General features: G+C 43.8%; 1 protein-coding gene across 1 annotated transcript in view; it reads right to left on the bottom strand.

Moving 5' to 3' along the window:
• The window catches only part of Msh2 (mutS homolog 2), a 52,562-nt gene extending 35,145 nt beyond the window's left edge, over positions 1-17,417 (bottom strand). Inside the window, exons 1-6 of the mRNA XM_027417993.2 lie at positions 17,118-17,417; positions 12,630-12,784; positions 11,054-11,332; positions 8,062-8,208; positions 2,254-2,403; positions 1,540-1,673 (exon numbers count right to left, since the gene is read on the bottom strand). Coding sequence (XP_027273794.1) covers positions 1,540-1,673; positions 2,254-2,403; positions 8,062-8,208; positions 11,054-11,332; positions 12,630-12,784; positions 17,118-17,328 — 1,076 coding nt within the window. The 5' untranslated portion in view covers positions 17,329-17,417. The remainder of the gene's footprint in view (positions 1-1,539; positions 1,674-2,253; positions 2,404-8,061; positions 8,209-11,053; positions 11,333-12,629; positions 12,785-17,117) is intronic.
• Positions 17,418-20,635: the final 3,218 nt, after the last annotated feature.

Raw genomic sequence — 20,635 nt, 5'->3', positions numbered from 1 at the left:
TTAATCATAAAACATCGGGTACTTTTAAAAATTATGACATTATATCTGTGTATACATGTGCTTATACATGTACAGCACACACATGGAGGTCAGAAGACAAAGCTCAAGAATCAGTTTTTGCAATCTATCATGTGGGTCTCTCAGATGAACTAGGCCACCAGGCTTGGAAGCAACCACCTTTAACCACTGAGTCTTTCACCAGACCAACATTTGGTTTTCAAAACCATTCCTGGGGTCTGGAGAAGGGACCGAGTGGACCAGAGTACTGCTACTCTTCCAGAGAAAGCAGTTTCTATTTCCGGTTCCCATGCAGCAGCTCACACTGTTTCTAACTTGTTTCAGGGGACCTGACACCCTCTTCTGATTTCCTCAAGCTCCTGCACATACAAAGATGCATAGCAGGTTCTAACAAATGAATCTGACTGGTTGAACTGAAAGGCTTGCATTATATCAACTGACAATGATGGGAAACACATGGAAAATCTTTAATCTTTAACTTCTGATTGGTGAAAACTGTAACGGTAAATTAGCAACAAATTTTGTGATCATAAACCCCACTTCTGCCCCTGCTTGGGGTTGCCAGAAGAAACAAGGCTCTCCTGTCCTGCAACACTGCTCCTACAGTGAATTATTAAAACCACTGGAACTGGGGGCTGGAGAGATGGCTCATAGGTTAAGAGCACCGACTGCTCTTCCAGAGGTCCTGAGTTCAATTCCCAGCAACCACATGGTGGCTCACAACCATCCATTATGAGATCTGGTGCCCTCTTCTGGTTTGCAGATACACATGGAAGCAGAATGTTGTATACATAATAAATAAATAAAATCTTAAGAAAAAAAACCACTGGAACACTTAAGTGGTGTCTCTCTCCTTCCTCGTGGTGCACACGGGCTAGATGTAACAACCCACAGTAAAAGGAAAGAACTAAACCAAGCCCAGAAAGTTGTCCTCCCCGCCCTCCACTTGTGCTCGACCCACAAATAAGAAATACAGATAACTGTTGTGTGTGTGCCGTGTGTCCTCCCCACCCCCACCCCCACCCCGGGGATAGGGTTTCTCTGTGTAGCTTTGGAGCCTATCCTGGCACTTGCTCTGGAGACCAGGCTGGCCTCGAACTCACAGAGATCCACCTGCCTCTGCCTCCCGAGTGCTGGGATTAAAGGCATGCGCCACCAACACCCAGCTTGTTTTTTGTTTTTTGTTTTTTTTAATGAGACAGGGTTTATCCATGTAACAGCCCTGGCTGTCCTGAACTCACTCTGTAGACAGGCTGGCCTTGAACTCACAGAGATCTGTCTGCCTCTGCCAGTCAAGTGTTGGGATTAAGGGTGAGCCACTACTGCCCAGCTATAAAATGTTTTTAAAGATTAAAATTCATCCTCAGCTAAATATTGACTTCAAGGTCAGCCCAGGGCCCCAAAACAAAAGAAAACAAAAAATAAAACGAGTGTAAGTTGTGTATCAGAATAAGTGGCATTAGCAAACAGGGTTACAGGAAATTGCTCAAAGGTAGGGAAAGCACACATTCAATGCTATACCTTTCTTCTATTCTGTTCTTATCCATGAGAGGCTGTTTAATCCACTGGTTAACCAATCTTTGTCCTTGAGCAGTTTTGCATTTATTCAATAACGCAGCCAGAGACTGAGAGCCAGTGGTATCTTCAACAGAACCCTAGTACACAAAAAAGTAAAATAAAAAGACTCATCAACAAAGACTTTATTATGCCATGAAATAGAATTGGGGGAAATAATGAATACTGTTCTCCAAATATAAACTCTGAACTATCCACAAAAAATTCTCCAAGGTAAAACCTCTATATTTCCATATGAACATTTTGCCCTCAGCTAAACTGCTTCATAATTACTGCAATTTTTAAACAAATTTGAAACAGGACTTTAAAGCACTGCTGTAACACAAAATTACCCAAAAGACTAGGACAAGTCTATATATACTGTCTCACTAGAAAAAATAAAATGCAACAATTAAAAATTACTTACCTAGTCTAGCTATAACATTACAAAATTCAAATTCCTTAAAGAGATCATTATTTGTGAAAGGAAACTTTTTTTAAAAATTATTCTTTTTTTTGTGTGTGTGTGTCCCTGTGTCCCATTCCCCTGCCCCAAGACAGAGTTTCTCTGTAAAGCTTTGGCTGTCCTGGAACTCATTCTGTAGACCAGGCTGGCCTAGAACTGTGCCACCCCACCCAGCTAAATCATTCAGTATTTTTAACCCATGTTGCCTTTTTTACCTGGAAAAGGTTGAGGGCTCTAACTGCTGCCATGTCCAATCTCATGTACTGGCGGAAGTCAAAAGTAGTCAGTTCAAACTGTCCGAAATTTGAATCATCTGACAAGAGTTCTAAAAACTTGATTACTGCAGATAATGATGAAACTGCAACCTAAAAATAAATTTACAGTAAAAGATTCTTCTATCACCAAGACTAGAGACTACAAATGCAAAACAAAAGTAAAATAAGACTAGCTGGGCATGGAGGCATGTGCCTGGGTTTCTAGTACTTGAAAGACCAAGACAGAAAAGTGGAAGTTTGAGGCCAGCCTGGAATATGTAGCAAATTGGGGCAAATATAGAATACAAAGTGAAACTTTGTCTCTCATGCTGGTCAACGGGCTCAGTGGGTAAAAGCAGCTACTCCCCAAATCTCATGATCTGAGTTTGATCCCTAGAATCCACAGCAGAAAGAGAACTCCGGAGGTCATCCCCTGATGGCAGGGCACCCTAATGATCGTGTGCTCACACATTCATGCTGAGCACCCTAATGACCATACACACATGCTCACACATACATGCTGCTGGGGCACCCTAATAACCATACATGCATGTTCAAACACAATAATTACATAAAGGTGCATGTTTAAAGTGAAACCCACAAGGAACAGTGGTACAGCCTTTTTTTCCAGTACTTGAGAGGCAAAGGAAGAGGACTGTGAGTTTGAAGCCAGCCTGGACTACATCATGAGTTCCAGGTCAGGCAAGGATACATACACAGTGATACCCTGTCTCAAAAAGAAACCCAGTTGCTTGGAATGAGAGACCAGAAGGAAGACAGTTTACATCCCTGGAGAATGGACAGCTGGAATCAATCCCCATAGAGACTGTCCTTTATAACAGATTTTCTTCTGGGGAATAGCAGAATTTGTATTTTTTTTTTAATTCAAAACTCTACTACAGTAAGAGGTTAAAAAAAAGAGGAGGCTATGAAAGCTCATGTGATTCCAGGTATGATGGAAGAGAGTCACCATGGAACTCTCCATGAAGACCAGCGGCTGGTGGTTGAGGAAGGTAAATGTATGCTCTAAGAGGCAGACAACAAGACATGCACATGTGCAAAAGAAAACCATCAAGAAGTGAAGAGTGAAGCTAGGCGTTGGTGGCGCTACTCCCAGTACTCCAGAGGCAGAGGCAGGCGGATCTCTGTGAGTTCAAGGCCAGCCTGGTCTACAGAGTGAGTGCCAAGACAGGTTCCAAAGCTACAGAGAAACCCTGTCTCGGAAAGCGGGAAATAAATAAATAAATAAATAAATAAATAAATAAATAATGAAGAATGGCTCACGCTGGACAAGATGAAGTTGTGTCTAAACAAGGACTGCTCCGTGTCTTTACAAATGAATGAGGTTATGCTGGGAATCCCCTCTAGAGGATCTGAACTGACTGGCACGCAATTCTATAATCATACATGTGTGTCTCCTCATCGTCTTCGTATAGTTTACTGAAGTATTAATAAAGTTTTAGTAAGTAAATAGTTTCAAGTTGCAAAACTTGATTTTTTTATCTTTATATAATTTAATCCCAAATCTCTGATCTGTAAGAAATAAAGAAGGCCATGTATTTAGTCCTGTTAATGTTGCCTTTTTGCAACTTCTTTTTAGTTTTCCAAGACAGGGTTTCTCTGCATAGTTCTGGCTGTCTTGGGATAGCCTCCAACTCAAGAGATTAGCCTACCTATGCTGCCAGAGTACTTGGTGTAAAGGTGTGGGCCACTGCCACCACCACCAGACTGCCTTTTTACACCTTCTAAAATACTGCTCATTGTTATTTTGATCTCATTTATAAATAAACCACACCATATTTCAGAAGTATACATAAAGTAGAAACCCTATCTCTAGAAACAAAATAGAAAAAAGACATAAAAATACAGCCCTATAAATCATTTATATAAGCAAACAAACAATGGCAAACTAATCAACTGTCAGAACCAGGATAGTCCCCTAAAGACATGAAGACAGTAAGAAGTCTCAAAAACACAAATCCACATCGGTAGGAAGCACGGAATACTACTGACATTGAGCTACAGATGCTAGAGAAGAACAATTAAGTTGTAAGAATTTCAGTTACAAATTATCATACAGACCTATTGATATGTAAGATTATATAAAATAATAAAGAACAGTTTAAATTATCTATATTCTATGTGACTAATACACAATAAAAAAATTAAAACAGCAAGAAGTCAAGACATCAAATAATGATGAATACTTATTTAAAATATCCTTGAGAGCCAGTGAGATGTTTTATTGGGTTAGTGTTCTCACTTAGAGCACAAGGCTGATGAACTGAGTTAATCTGTATCTTCCGATATCCACGCTCATGTCAGCAATCAAACACACAAAATAATTATATATAAACTATATCCAATGGGCCAGACATGATCGTCCCTACCTACAAACCCATGACTCAGGTTATGAAGAAGGCAAGATCAAAATTCAAAGCCAACTTTGTCTATAATCACCAATTCAAGGGCAGCCTATATGAAACCCTGTCTCTAACAAAACAACTGATTCATTTTAACACACCTATTTTTCCTATGTGATAACAATAATTGCCTGTGTCAAACTAATTAACATACAAGGCTGTCCAAAGAATCTACCCTCGTGTCACCAGGAGGCACACATCAACATTCTTTCTTTGGTTATGAGACAGGGGACTCTCTGTGGCCTAAGCTTGTTTTGATCAGTAATGCACCTTCCCCAGCTTATGAAGTACTAGACTGTACAAGTAAGCCACACCTAACCATAAGAAAGTATTAACTGGGCCAGGCAGTGATGGTGCACACCTTTAACCCCAGCACTCAGGAAGCAGAGGCAAGCGGATCTCTGTGAGGCTACAGAGTGAGTTCCAGGTCTGCCAGGGCTACACAAAGAAACCCTGTCTCAAAAGAACAACAAAAAAGCCAAAAAACCAAACCAAAACAAAAAAACACCTCCAATAACAATCCTTCAATGTGGGCTGGAGAAATGGCTCAGCAGTTAAGAGCACTGACTATGCTCTTCCAGTAAGTCCTGAGTTCAATTCCCAGCAACCACATGGTGGCTCACAACCACCCTGAATGAGATCTGGTGCTCTCTGCTGGCATGCAGGCAGAAGACATAATAAATAAATAAAACCTTTATTAAAATAATTCTTAAAAAAAAAGTTTAAAAAAAAAAACCTTCAATACAGATAGACATATTTATTCTCATTTAACAAAACATTAAATTGTTTCTTAAAAAGGCTAGGGAATTTATGAAAGATCCCAGAACTGGTCCACAGCAAAGCTGAGACAGGCAACATTATGCTATGTCCTCTATTAAGAGACAGTAATCATGCCGGGCGTTGGTGGTGTACGCCTTTGATCCCAGCACTTGGGAGGCAGAGGCAAGCGGATCCCTGTGAGTTCAAAGCCAGCCTGGTCTACAGAGCAAGTGCCAGGATAAGCTCCAAAGCTACACTGAGAAACCTTGTCTCGAAAAAAATCAAAGAGAGAGAGAGAGAGAGAGAGAGAGAGAGAGAGAGAGAGATACAGTAATCAGGCTATTAACTTCTTTCCCCTTCTCTTTCTAAAAACATGCTCTCACATCACACCTGGCTAGCCTCAAATGTTGGGAATTATTTTGGAAATCTATCCCACCCTGCCATAAGTTCAGCAGAGCCCAGAATTTCTATTGTCTTTTAGATGTCAGCTAGTAGCTACAGATGCCCTGGCCTCAGTGGAGAATGGCTCCTATCTAAATAACAATAGACTTGGGGGGGGGGGTCTGGAGAGATGGCTCAGTGGTTAAGAGCACTGACTGTTCTTCCAGAGGTCCTGAGTTCAATTCCCGGAAACCACATGGTGCCCTCTGCTGGCATGTAGGCAGAAGACTGTATACATAATAAATAAATAAATAAATAAATTAAATTTAAAAAGAAAAAGACTTGGGCCAGGGCAGTTTACACCCACCCTGAAGGATAGTAATAAGTGCTGGGGTGAAGTGCCTGAAGGCTGGAAGGCCTGAGTATGAAGGCCTGAGTACATGTTGCAGAGGAGTGTCTTTAGGATTAAGGAAAATAATTGCTATCAGCCCTTTATACATGTTAACAGATGTCTTCTGCCATTGCCCCAACCTTTGGATAGTTTCTTAAGACGATGCATCAATAAACTGGGGGCTTTTCAGTATTAACTGGATTGCCCTACTGTGATGATCAGATGTCTCTGTCTTAAACGCCGTTGGATAGGTAGCCTTCCCTCATCAACACTCCCCCCCCCTCAGGAACGGACCTGGGGCCGGTCAGCTGGTTCCGATCACAGCCCCGAAGGCATCAGTCCTGGACACTTAAATTTGCTAAGAACTTCTGATCTACCTTCCAATTGTTGGAATCAACAGGCTTACATGTCAGGTTCACATGTCAATGCTAAACCTCTTCTATATATAAACGCTACAGAGATGAGCCATATATACAGAGCTGGAGAGATAGCTCAGCAGTTAAGAGCCTGTACTGTTCTTCCAGGACCCATAAGTTCCCAGCACCTACAAAAGGTGGTTTACATCCACCTGGAACTCCAGCTCTAGGGGAAGCCCATGTCTCTAGCCTCAAAGGGCAGCATAACACCCACACACACATACACATTATTAAAAATAAAATTTTAAATATTACTATATAAAGTTATGCTTAAAATTTTCTAGCCATTTTCTTGAGTTTTCTCACAAACTTTATTGTACATAAAACAAATAATATCACTGATGTACAGTTTAGATTTCAAGATAAGTGTGACAGAAGTATGAAAACACTTGCTGAATTTGATCCCCAGGATTCATATGGCAGAAGAAAACTGACTCCTCAACATTGCTGACTTCCACCTGAATGCTGTGGTGTGTGCACATGAACGCACATAAGCACACATGTTCAGGGTATTTGACTGCACTGTGAACCCGAGTGTGCTGATACTTTGTTTATGATCTAACACATAAAGCTTGCCTGAAGACCAGAGGGCAAAGGTAGCCATACTTAATCCTAGCACTCAGGAGACAGGCAGACTGATGTCTGTTAGTTCAAGGCCACCCTGAGCTACATAAAATTGATCCAGTCTAAAAGAGAAACAAGAGCTCATGCAAAGGTGATCTCAGCACTTGGGGTCCCACACCTTTAGTCCCAGCACTAGAGAGGAATATAAGGAAGGAGGAGATAGTTCACTGCCAACCTGGTCTACAGAGCAAGTTCCAGGACAACCTCCAAAGCAATACAGAGAAACTGTTGTCTTGAAAAACAAAACAAACAAAAAAGAACAATTAGAATTTATGCTACACCAAGATTGTGTTATGTACTGGAAAAGCCTCTTTCTAGTTGTGGTGTGGCTTAGCCTTAACACACACCTTTAATCCAAGCACTTTCTGCTTGAATATTGTAAACAGGAATAAAAAAAAGTCAACCACATGTCAAGAGGCAGAGCAAGCAACCAGCTAGCAGGAAGTGAACATCGGATGATTTAAAAAAAAAAAAAAAAAAAGCCTTAGAGAGTAAGAGGGAGATAGGAGCAGTCTTGAAACAGCATAGGAGAAGGTATGGCTTCTTGGACGTCAGTCAGCTGAGGAAGGTCAGCTGGGAGCTTCCTCTGTCTCTGTGAGCGAGCAGATTTTCACCCCAGCATCTGGCTCCCAAGTCTTTATTGGTAAAACGCATTGATTGAGAATTTGTTAAAAATGTGCTCACATACATAATAAGGCAATTTTTAAAAGCGAATTAGCCTTTTAAAATGTCCCTGTTATGATTTATGATACACTCATACTTGTAACCCACATACCTGATTCTCCATCTCTGGTAAGACAGCACTATTCATCTGTTCTCCTTTTTTGCCTTTTAATAGCCGGTTGAGATCCTGACAAATGTCTTTAGTGGAAAAGTCAGCTCTCTTTCTTTCTGTGATCAGAATCCCTCCTCTCTGAATAACCTGTTTATGGAAAACATTTCAAATCACTGCATGCCAATCAATGAGCAAAGGGAAATTCTAACAGACAGAAAGTAAGGACAGCTTACAAGACTATTAGTCTACCAAATTTTCTTCACCATACAAGTCCCTAGGAACATCTTTTAAACCTACCAACTCACTCTGGAGGCAGAGGTAGATGCCTGCCTGGTCTTTACAGGCTACCCAGGACTACACAGAAAGACACAGTCATTCATATAAAAAAAAAAAAAAAAAAAAAAAAGGAGCAAAAACTATGAACTATTAATTCAACTTTAAACTTGTACAAAAATAAACTTTCAAAAAAAGTTCCTTGCGCCAGGCATTGGTGATGCACGCCTTTAATCCCAGCACTCGGGAGGCAGGGGCAGGCGGATCTCTGTGAGTTCGAGGCCAGACTAGTCTCCAGATTGAGTGCCAGGATAGGCTCCAAAGCTACACAGAGAAACCCTGTCTCAAAAATCCAAAAAAAAAAAAAGTTCCTTGCTTGGTATGGTGATGCACACCTTCACACCTTTAACCAGCAGTGAAGTAAGCTGGAGTGGAGGCTAGTCTAAAGAATATAGTGAGACCCTTTCTGAAAATGAGATGCTGGGGATACATAAATCCAGCAATAGAGAACTTGCCTGCAATTCGGGAAACCTTACCAATGCCCAGTATTACAAGGGTGGGGGGGGTGTTATCAGGTAGGCATGGTAGCACACACCTGTAGCGCTTGGGAGGCAGGCCAGGCTGGACTATACAAGTAGTACATACAACATCCCTTAAAAAAAATATCTACCAGGGTTGGAGAGATGGCTCAGTGGTTAAGAACACTGGGCACGCTCACCAAGGTTTAATTTCCAGCATCCACAGGGTGGTTCAGAACCACCTGTAACTCTAGTTCCAAGAGATCTAACGGCTTCTAACTTCCATGGGCACCAGGAATTCCTATGCTGCACATATACACATGCAGGTAAAACACTCGTGAATTTTTAGCTGGTCATGGTGCCAGCACTTGGGAGGCAGAGGCAGGCAAATCTCTGTTGAGTTCAGAGCCAGCCTGATCTACAGAGTAAGTTCCAGGACAGCCAGGACTACACGAGACCCCGGATGGTGTGAATAGGAATGGCTCCCACAGACTCATGTGTTTGAATGCTTGGTCTCCAGGGAGTGGCACTATTTGTAGGTGTGGCCTTTTTGGAAGAAGTGTGTCTCTGGAAGTGGGTTTTGGGGTTGTAAACACTCAAGCCACTCCCAATGTCTCTCTCTCTTCCTGCCAATCGAGATGTAAAACCCTCAGCTACCTCTTCAGCATCATCCCTGCCTGTGTGCTGCCATGCGTCCCAGCATAATGATTGGACTAAACTTCTGAACTATAACCCAGCCCCAATTAAATGTTTCCCTTTATAAGAGCTGCCATGGCGGGGACTGGAGAGGTGGCTCAAAGGCTGGGAGCACTGGCTGCTCTTTCAGAGGTCCTGAGTTCAATTCCCAGCAACCATATGGAGGTTTACAACCATCTATAAGGAAAAATAGTGCCCTCTTCTGCCTTCAAGCATACAAGCAGGCAGAATGCTGTTTATAAATAAATAACTCTTAAAAAAAAAAAAGAGTTGCCAGGGCTCCCATGGTCAGTGTCTCTTCACAGCAATAGAAACCCTAAGACACCCTGTCTCAAAAAACAAAACAAAATCTATTTTTTTTCTTCCAAGTACAATGCTAGGTTTGGCTACATGAGACACCATCCTAAGCAAATCTAAAATAACAGTAGTAAACCACAAACACACACACACACACACACACACACACACACACACACACACACGAACGCACGCACGCACACACTTGAGCTCTACACAAACTTTGATAAAAGTTAAATAAAATTTAAAAATTAGAAGCCATATGTGGTAGTCTTCGCCCATAATCCCAGAACCCAGGATGCTGAGGCAGGATGACTGAGTGCTAGGCTAACGTGGACTATCAAGTAAGGCTATGACTCAAAATACTTAAAATTGAGGCTGGACAGATGGATCTTTAAGAGCACTGGCTGTTCTTCCAGAGGTCCTGAGTTCAATTCCAAGCAACCACATGGTGGCTCACAACCATCTGTAATGAGATCTGGCGCCCCTCTTCTGGCATGCAGGCAAAACACTGTACACATAATAAATAAATACATCTTTAAAAATTTTTTCTAATTAAATAAAATTCTAGGTCTGGGTTGATACCTAACCATAGTGCTACCTAACCAGAGCATGTTCCTGGCCAAGATCCCCAGAAATATACTTTTAAAATAAATATATCCTAAATAACAATACACTATTTATTTGATAAACCATGCTAATTAAGTAGTTATATTTACTGTAAAATAATGCTCTTGGAGTGAAGACCGAAAAGGAGAGGGGGGATAGGTCAATGGCAAAGCAAGTCTTATTCAAACACTCATCCTGATGACATTAAGGACTCCAAGTTCCTTTCAAAGTTAAATATCAAGATGGTCCTCTAAATAAAACATTATTTCCACTAGAAAAAAAATTTTTTTTTTCCAAGACAGGGTTACTCTGTAGCTTTGGAGCCTATCCTGGCACTTGCTCTTGTAAACCAGGCTGGTCTCGAACTCAGAGATCCACCTGCCTCTGCCTCCCTAGTGCTGGGATTAAAGGCATGCGCCACCAACGCCCGGCAGCTGTTTCCATTAGAATTTAAACTGTTTCTTCCCCCACAAATGAAGTGACATCAACCAGGATCATAACTTAATGGCAGAGTACTTACCTAGCATCTAGAGGTCTCCTAGATTCAGTGAATAAGGGGGAAGGGGTATGAAGGACTTCCCTGGACTGGAGTCCCTTACCTGCCTCAGTTTCCCCATGTCGCCGGCAGTCTCTCCTCCTGGTAAAACACATTCCTTTGGTCCAATCTGAATCAGAAGGGCCTCGAGGTTGGAGAACTGGTCATTATCTGGGAACTCACACAAGCCCAGCTTTCTCTGGATGGAATCAACATACCCAACTCCAACGTGTCTCTGACCATCAACTGTGGACATTTTAACACCCACAGTGCCAATGGAAGCCGACATGTCATTGCTACCAAACAGAATGTCTTCAAACTGAGAAAGATTGCCGGGAGAAGCCTAAGCAAAAGTAAAGGCAATTTTTAGGAAATTTAAAACATACTTAAAATTTTTGCTAGTGAATATATTTTCTAAACTTGATAAATTTTATATTTCCTTACAGAAACATGCTTTTCAGTGTATCTTCAATTTGTGTGTGCATGTGTGAGTTCGTCCATGTGCGTGTGCTTGTGTGTGCATCTCTTAGCGCCTCTGCATTCAGAGTGTTGGGATTAAAGGTGTGCGCCACCACGACCAGCTGCAGGCGCCATTTTCTATCCAGATGGACTTCCCTTGAAGTTCAGCCTGGCCTGAGAATAACGACCTTATACACACGTCACCATGCCTGGCTCCAGTTCTTTTGTAACTCGTAGGCACATCTAAAACTTATTCTGCCAAAAGGGATTTTCAAACTTCCCAGCACATGAGAAACTGAGAGAGCAGGGTGAGAGCTCAATTCAAGGCCAGACTGGGCTATAAAAAGAGGCTATCCACTCCCCAAAACAAACAAACAAACAAACAATCCACAAAAAGAACATTCCAGGCTCCTTTGAACCTACACATTTAATGAGAAATGTACTTACAAAGACACAAATGACGTATTTGTAAAAGAGAGGTTATGGACAATAAAAACTGACTTATTTCAGAAATAGTAAAATTGAAGTCAGGTGTGGCAGAGCATGGTCATAATTACATCAGCACAGAGGGAACTGAGGCAATAGGGCCAAAAGTTTGACGACAAACTGGACTTGTTTCTAGGGAAATAAAAAGGAAAGTGGTGCCCTTTAATCCCTGAATTCTGAGCCAGGTGGTGGTGATGCACACCTTTGATCCCAGCGCTCAGGAGGCAGAGGCAGGTTGATCTCTGTGAGTTCAAGGCCAGCCTGGTCTACAGCGTGAGTCCCAGGACAGGCAGGGCTCTTACACAAAGAAACCCTGTCTCAAAAAACAAAACAAACAAACAAACAAACAAACCCACTATATCAAAATTTTTCAAACCATTTTGCTATCACAGCCTAGTTAATATAGTAAAACATGCATCCTAATTTTTTTTTTTTTAACTTTCTAAAACAAGCATTCAAAAGAAACAGAATTAAGGGACTGGAGAGATGGCTCAGAGGTTAAGAGCACTGGCTGTTCCTCCAGAGGACCCGGGTTCAATTCCCAGCAACCACATAGTGGCTCACAACCATTTGTAATGAGATCTGGTGCCCTCTGCTGGCCTGCAGCAATATCCGCAGGCAGAACACTATATACAAATTAAATAAATAAATCTTTAAAAAAAAAAAAAAAGAAAGAAAGAAACAGAATTAATCACCTTGTATGCCAAATACCAGTCGTTCTCCTTGGACGCCTTATTTCCAGCTTTATTCTTATAAACTTCAACTCTATACTGACGAACCAGAAGAAGATCTTTTACAAAAGACTCAAAATTCATTTTACTAAGCACAACACTCTGCAGTGTCTTTGCCCCTAAAATAAACAAGAAATGAATAGAATTAGATGTTAAAGATGAAGGTTTGAGGTAACACATGTTCAAACACTCTATAACAAACCGTTAAAGGAACAAACAAACACCACAAGCTGGACACAGTGGAGCATAGCTACAGGTCCAGCTACTTGGAAGCCTGAGGCAGGGGGACCACTTCAGAGTAGGAGTTTGAGGGCAACCTGGACTAAACTGCAAGGTACTATCTCACAACAAGCAAACATGAGGCTATCTCGGTAACTCAGTAAGCTAAAGGCACTTTGCCACCAAGCTGATCGTTCAATCTCTGGTACCCTGGTGGTGGAAGGAAAGACCCAATTCCTGCACACTTTTGTACTGTGTGTGCCCATACACATAGCACACAAAGTAAACCAATAAATATAATTTTGTTTGTTTGTTTTTCCAGACAGCGTTTCTCTGTAGCTTTGGAGCCTGTCCTGGAACTCACTCTGTAGACCAGGCTGGCCTCCAACTCACAGAGATCCACCTGCCTCTGCCTCCCGAGTGCTGGGATTAAAGGTGTGTGCCACCACCGCCAGGCTAAATATAAATAAATTTATGAGGAACTTTTGTAGCTCTTTAAAATGAAATTGCTAGGGCTGGAGAGATGGCTCAGATGCTCTTCCAGAGGTCCTGAGTTCAGTTCCCAGCAACCACATGGTGGCTCACAACCATCAGTAATGAGAGCTGGTACCCTCTTCTGGCTTTCAGTCAGGGACACTTGTAGGCAGAACACTGTCTACATAATAATAAAAAATCTCTCTCTCTCTCTCTCTCTCTCTCTCTCTCTCTCTCTCTCTCTCTCGTGAAATTGCTTAGGGCTGGGGTTCCTCACTCAGCGCTAAAGCACTTTTCCAGCTTGTGTGATTCCTAGGTTAGATTCTCATCGACACAGTACAAAACAAAACCTGGTCATTACACAACCAAGGATTCAAGTGTTCAAATGAATAGAGCAGAGTCTCCTCTCCTTCCTGCACAGTCTTCTACACAGCAGTTTACCAGTTACAGGCTGTAGTTTCAGTCAATGCTGACTAAGTTTAATATATGTGGAGGCTGCTCCAACAATCCATAACTGCCTTCCAGGTACTACCAGATATGTGTAGTGATTCCCAGTCTCTTCAACATCTAAACGCTTCATCAAGAATCCTGGAAACACTTCAGGCCCCCAATGTGTTAGATGTGATAAACTTTTAAATATGATGAAGTTCTAAAATCCAATTTTATCACATGTGTCATTTTAATAAACTGACAGGCTGCCCCCTCTTTTGGTTACAAGTAATCTATTTTCCTACAGTCAACACAGAGTTCTCAGAGAGCTGAGTGTCGCATATGCCTTTAATCCCAGAACTCTCAGCTTGGTGTATATGGAGTTCAGCTCCAGGCCAGGGATGGCTACCCAGTGAGACTCTGTCTCAAAATAACATTAGTTTTCAGGGGCTAGAGATATGGCTCAGCAGTTAAGAACACTGGCTGTTCTTCCAGAGGACCCAAGTTCAATTCCTAGGACCCATATGGTGGCTCACAACCATCTGTAACTCTGGTCTTAGGGGATCAGATGTCCTCTTCTGGGTTCCTTAGGCACCAGACATACAGAAGCCTTTTCAGACATACAAGCCCCTCTGTTTTCTTGGTTTTTTTTTTTTTTGGTTTTTCCGAGACAGGGTTTCTCTGTGTAGCTTTGGAGACTGTCCTGGACCAGGCTGGCTTTGAACTCACAGAGATGTGCCTGCCTCTGCCTCCCAAGTGCTGGGATTAAAGGCGTGAGTCACCAACACCCAGCATGTTTTCTTGGTTTTTTGTAGTAATTGTTTTGGTTTTTTTTTTTTTTTTTTTTTTTTTTTTGAGACAGGGTTTCTTTCTGTAGCCCTGGTTGTCCTAGAACTCTATATAGACCAGGTTGGCCTTGATCTCACAGAGATCCACCAGTCCCCATGCTGGGATTAAAGGTGTGTGCTACCACTCCCTGCTTCACCGTTCTTATGCCTAACTGCTGTGCACAGCAATTGGTATCTACCTGTCACTAGCTAGAACCCAGAGAAATGTTTCTTGATTGATATCTGACCAAAGGGAACTCATTGTTAGGTGTGCTGACCTCTGATGAATGGCAGTGAGGGGGTAAATGGGGTGATTCCCCTCTTCTAATCCTAGCATCAGAGACAGACTTCCCAGGCAAGGTGCTGCACACCAGAGTGGCTAAGACTAGTCAATCAGAAGCGAACAAGGCCCCAGTTTGAAGTCAGAGGCCTTCCAGTGTCATGTTCTAGAGACCGTATCTCAAAAAAAAAAAGTTATCTGGTTGTCCAATGAAGATATCATTTCTCTAGAAAGTAGAGTAAGTATGACACACTAACTGGCAGTACACACCTTCAGACAAACATCTGAAGGGCTTGTATGAGTATATTCTACATTCCTCAAGAGAGAACCTCTGCAGGGAACAGGATTGATTTTTCTTCCATGAAACAATTGATCAGAATTGAAAGCTACTCATGCTCTACTCAGAAGGAATATACTCAAATTTGTACAAGATTCTCTTGGAAATAATCTGGAACCCCCACTTGCATTCCAGTGTGCCAGGTGAGGAGATATAAAGAAATGGGTTAAACCAGGTATTGTGATGATGGAATTCCAGCACTTGAACTTGAGAGGCTGGGGTAGGAAGCTCTCCCTATAAGCACAGACAGGCCTTTACAGTCATGGATGATTACATGATGGCAATTATGTAAAATGTCAGTCAACAGATGCCAGATGCAGGCTCCAGAGGAAAATGAAGACCCAACAGGAACCTATCTGAGCCCACGGGAGAGGGCCAGAATGCTGCAGAGAGCTTGCCTGTCACTGCACTGCTGGGAAGACTGGGCACAAAGGCAAATGAAAGTATAGGTTCAAGAAACAAGTTCAGTTGAGTGAAACCCTTTAGTTGCAGCACTCCAGGAAGCAGAGATCATTCACAGACAACCTGGTAAACCCACTGGGTTCCAGCCAAGGCTAAATAGTGAGACTGAGTCTCAAAAAACCAAAACAACTTCCCATGAACAAATAAAACGTGGGAGATCCACACAATTACTTAGCAACCAAAAGGGATGAAATACTGGTAACACAGATAAAATATGACTTCCTTTATATGTTACATCCCAGAATAAACACATCTAGAGACAGACCATCAACTAGTGGCAAGGGCTGGGAAAACTGTAGGGGAAATGAGTAACTAATAATGGTCACAGGATTTCGTGTGTGTGTGTATGTATGTATGTATGTATGTATGTATGTATGTATGTCAAGTTAAGGAATAGCTGTCTGAAAAATACAGCTGGAGCCAGACGGTGGTGGCCCATGCCTTTAATCCCAACACTCTGGAGGCAGAGGCAGGTGGATCTGAGTTCGAGACCAGCCTGGTCTACAAGAGCTAGTTCCAGGACAGCCTCCAAAGCCACAGAGAAACCCTATCTCAAAGACAGACAGACAGAGAGAGAGAGAGAGAGAGAGAGAGAGAGAGAGAGAGAGAGAGAGAGAACAGCTGGGTGTGGTGACACCAGACTACACACCCAGCACTGGTCAGGTAGTTGAAAGCTAAAGCTATCTTTTGACGGTAACATCGTTTGCACATGACGGCATAAGAATTAGAACCCAGAACTCCAAAAATAGGGCGAGTAGATTATCTGCCTAGGCTCCAAGTGAGGTCTGCAGCCTTTAAGGGCACATGATGCTAGGTGGCAGAGCCAGGTGGCAGACAACAACGAATGCTGAGCACAGCTCTCCAACTAGCCCAACCGCACACAGCAAACGGTGTGTGTGTGGCGGGGGCGGAGCTGCAACTGAAATCTGGGTAGTTCAGCTCCAAGACCGAGCCCCCATCGACAATGGTCCACCGCAGGGTCTCAAGAGGGACGGTAAAAATAACAAGTTACGCAGGCAAAATGAGGGTAACGTAAAGGAGTCTCGCAAGGCGCCCAGCCACTCCTCCCAGGTTGCTGACTGTAATAAGAGATGCAGAGCTAAGCATGAAGACACACGACCAGTCCTATCGACTCTGGAGGCTGAAACACGAGGGTCGGGAGTTCGAGCACAGCCGGGACTAGGCAGTGTTTGAGTATGAGCTCGACCGAGCCTAGGCAAGCCCACCCCGCTGTGGGAGGGAGGATCAGAATAACACACTAAACGCGTGGCACCAGGAGCCACCTCTCGAGCGCTCGCTGTCCCGCCGGCTGCAAGCTGCAGGCTGCACGATGCAGGCAGGTTTCCGGCCCCGGGCCTCGGCGCTGCAAAGCTGCTCGCCGGGCTCCCGCCCCGAGCCGGAGCCGTGGCCGCGGCTGCCCTCACCTGCCGGCCGCAGGTACTTGATCACGCCCTGGGTCTTGAACACCTCGCGGGCCGCCAGCAGCGCGTCCTCGCCGTGCGCCGTGTAGAAGTCGCCGCGGTCGAAGAGGCGCACCGTGGTGCTCGGCTTCTCCGGCATGCCCTCAAAGAAGCGCACGAAAGCCGCCTCGGCCGCGCTCTCCAACTGCAGCGTCTCCTTAGGCTGCACCGCCATTTCCGTACCGCTCCACACAAGCCCGGAGGAGACAGCGCAACCCTGCGCCCGCTGGGTCGATTCCCGCCACCACCACCCCCCTCGCCGCTAGGCCGCGGACGGCCGCGGTGGGATCGCCCAATCAGCACGCAGCGTTGCGCGCGGTGGGCGGGACTCTTACTGTGGTAACCAATCAGAAGCAAACGAGGCCCCGGCTTCCCGCGTTCTCTCGGACTGTAGCTACTGCGCATGCTCGCTAGACTTGGGGTCCGCCGACCTGCTGGCGAGCATCCTTAAAACACCTCCTCCGGCGGCTACGCTTTCAGGGAGCACAGCGTGGTGCCCAGGTGGGTGGGTGACTCGGGTGGGCGGGGCCATCGAGTGACCGGAAACGTGGGAGGGAAACACACAGAACTTGTAAGCAAACGGCAACTACCCCACTTCCTCTAGCCAGTCTTAAATGTGTGACCGATGGTCCCCTTTTAAGCAACCTGCCTGCTCTAAGGTTTCAGTTATTCTCCACAGCCTCCCACTCACTCTTTTCCTCACTTCATCCATTCTTTGATATATTCAAGACACTTTGGAAGCCAGGTGAGGTGGCGCACGCCTTTGATCCCAGCACTCAGGGGGGCAGAGGCAGGCGGATCTCTGTGAGTTCAAGGTCAGCCTGGTCTCCAGAGCGAGTGCCAGGATAGGCTCCAAAGCTACTCAGAGAAACCCTGTCTCGAAAAACCAGAAAAAAAAATATATATATGTATACTTTGGGGACTGGAGAGATTGCTCAGCGGTTTCTTACCCTCATAGTGTTTTTACAGTTGACTGCACCCATGCAGGGGAGGTACTCACACTGACAAGCACACACACAATAATTTTTTAAACTTTTTTTTTAATTTAAAGAAAAAAATCTAGTTTGAAAACAAGCAGGTGGCGCATACCTGAAACCGCAGCTCTTAGGAGGTGGGAGCAGGGTGGGGCTGGTGAGAAGTTCAGCTCAGTGTCATCCTTGGATACACCGTTGGAGGCCAGTCTGAGCTACATTAGACTGTAAATTAGCACTTAGAGAAAACAAAACAAAACAAAAAACCCTGCAGTGTTACAAATATTCCACAGGGCTAATTAGCCGACTAAGACATAAGTGATTGTGGAGAGCTGAAATGTTTCAAGTCCGGATTCAAATTATCTTGGGCTAACTTTAGTCCCCATAAGAGCTGTTTAATGCCCACCTCTGTGTTTACCTTAATAGCCTTGTGACTATCAGGTAAAGTCTTTGTAAAATGTAAAGACCCCTTAGCTTCTACTAACTCAGACTAAAAATGGCATGACATAAGATCTAAGGTCTCTTAAGAGTACCCCCACCACCACCCCTTCGTTAACTGTAACCTGATGCTTAACCAACACATTGGGAAAGTGCCTTGATTTATAACTTTGTTCTGTTACTATACAATTTCCTGAGGGCCAGCCATCTGGGTACACCAAAGGGGCTGTAACTTCATAGGGATAATCTTGTTTCTGTATCCTAAAGGCTAAATTGTACTACTAGTCTATGCCACCAGACCCCGTTTGCCATTAAATGGTTGAGAAGAAACGGGCCAGGGATATAGCTCAGTGGTAGAGCACCTGACTAACACATACAGGAAGGCAATGAGATTCCCGAAGGTTAGTCATCTGAAACAGTTTGGAACTCAGTATGTAGGTGAGAAATGGAGATTGTTCACCTGCTGTCGAGGCTTAGAAGGCAGGCAACAAAGGCAAGGGGATGGGAGAATCCTGCAGCAGGAGAAACAAAATGGGAGAAACAAATCCTGGAAATGTTAGTGAAAAGTTTCTGCACCCTGATAAGCCTCTCTGTCGATGCAGCAATCCAAAACAGGCCAAATCAAGCCGAATTAGAAAAAGCCCATGTTTAATAGATACAACACTCCCGGATGGCCTTCCAGTCCCCCAGAGAGGATATGGGAAAGAGACCTGGAAGAGCCACGAGTCTATTTTCTGGGAGGCAGTTTAAACACCCTGTGGGAGTAGTCTTGAGCATCTCTGGGGGAGGGGCCATCATTTGGCGGGCTTTCTGAGACGTAGCAAGGTTTGGAGGGAGATAGAGAAGGAGGGCTTGGGTGGAATTTCCACCATAACAGTATTTCAGAATTGGTAGGAGCGGAAAATAACAAGGAGACACTGAAAATAATGTCTAGATAGCATACTGGGTGGGGAATGGGGCAAATATGACCATGGTAGGCCTTAGGATGTACTGGCCATGCATATATACATGTTTACTAGTAGCTTCAGAATAAAAAGCAATGGGTTAAAGTACCAGTTCCAAATTCGCCCTTTTGGCCAGGTCTGTGGAAGTGAACATGAAGCTGTGCCAGCAGAGGGCACTAGGGAGACCCAGCAAGGGGAAAGGGTTGTTCCCCACTTCTGATTTCATCACTCCTGCACTATGTGTGACTTCTCTAGCAGCTTCTCCAAGGGCCTCCAACGGCTGTTGCAATTTTAGGGAATGCCATTTATTTATTTATTTATTTATTTATTTATTTATTTATTTTTATTTATTTATTTTTACAAAGGGTCTATGGAGAAAGATAGCTCTCTCATGGACCTGCCTGGAAATCAAGTTTGTAGGCCAGGCTGGCCTCAAACTCTCAGAGATCCACATGTCTGGTTTCCCAAGCTGGGATCAAAGTACAACCATGTCTGAAGAATGCCTGTGTTACTCAAAGTGGGACACGTCCTGTGAATAGCTTTCTCCCAGTACTTCAGCGGATTCAACAAACTCCCTGTAAAGGCTGAGGTACCACTACCTCTAAAGCTGTGTCACACAGCATAACTGAACCATTGTAGCTGTGGTTCCAAAAACCTTTGTGATGGGGGATGTCCTTCTGTATATGTGTTTCTCTTATTGGTTGATGAATAAAACAGTTTGGCCATAGAGGCAGGAAGATAGGCGGGACTAGGAGACGAGGAGAATTCTGGGAAAGGTAGGCAGAGAGGCACAGTGGAGAGGATGCCATGTGGGCTGCCAAAGGAGTAACAGGTCTGGGCAGGTAAGTCAAGACCATGTGGAAATACATAGATTAATAGAAATGGGTTAATAATTGAAAGAGCTAGCCAGTAAGAAGCCCTAGCCATCGACCAACAGTTTAATAACTAACATAGCGTCTGTGTGTTCATTTGGGGCTAAAGCGGGACCTGGCGGGACAAGAAACCAGCAACAGCTTCTTAGCTTTGTGTTTCATATGTTCACACACTGAGTAGCATTATCCTGATTACCAACCCCCCACCCCCCAACCATTGGAAAGCACAAATTTCAGTCACTTTTCTCATTGCTACA

Source organism: Cricetulus griseus, chromosome 5 (genome assembly GCF_003668045.3).
Source record: "Cricetulus griseus strain 17A/GY chromosome 5, alternate assembly CriGri-PICRH-1.0, whole genome shotgun sequence".
NCBI lineage: Eukaryota > Metazoa > Chordata > Mammalia > Rodentia > Cricetidae > Cricetulus > Cricetulus griseus.
This window is presented reverse-complemented; position numbering and strand designations above follow the sequence as displayed.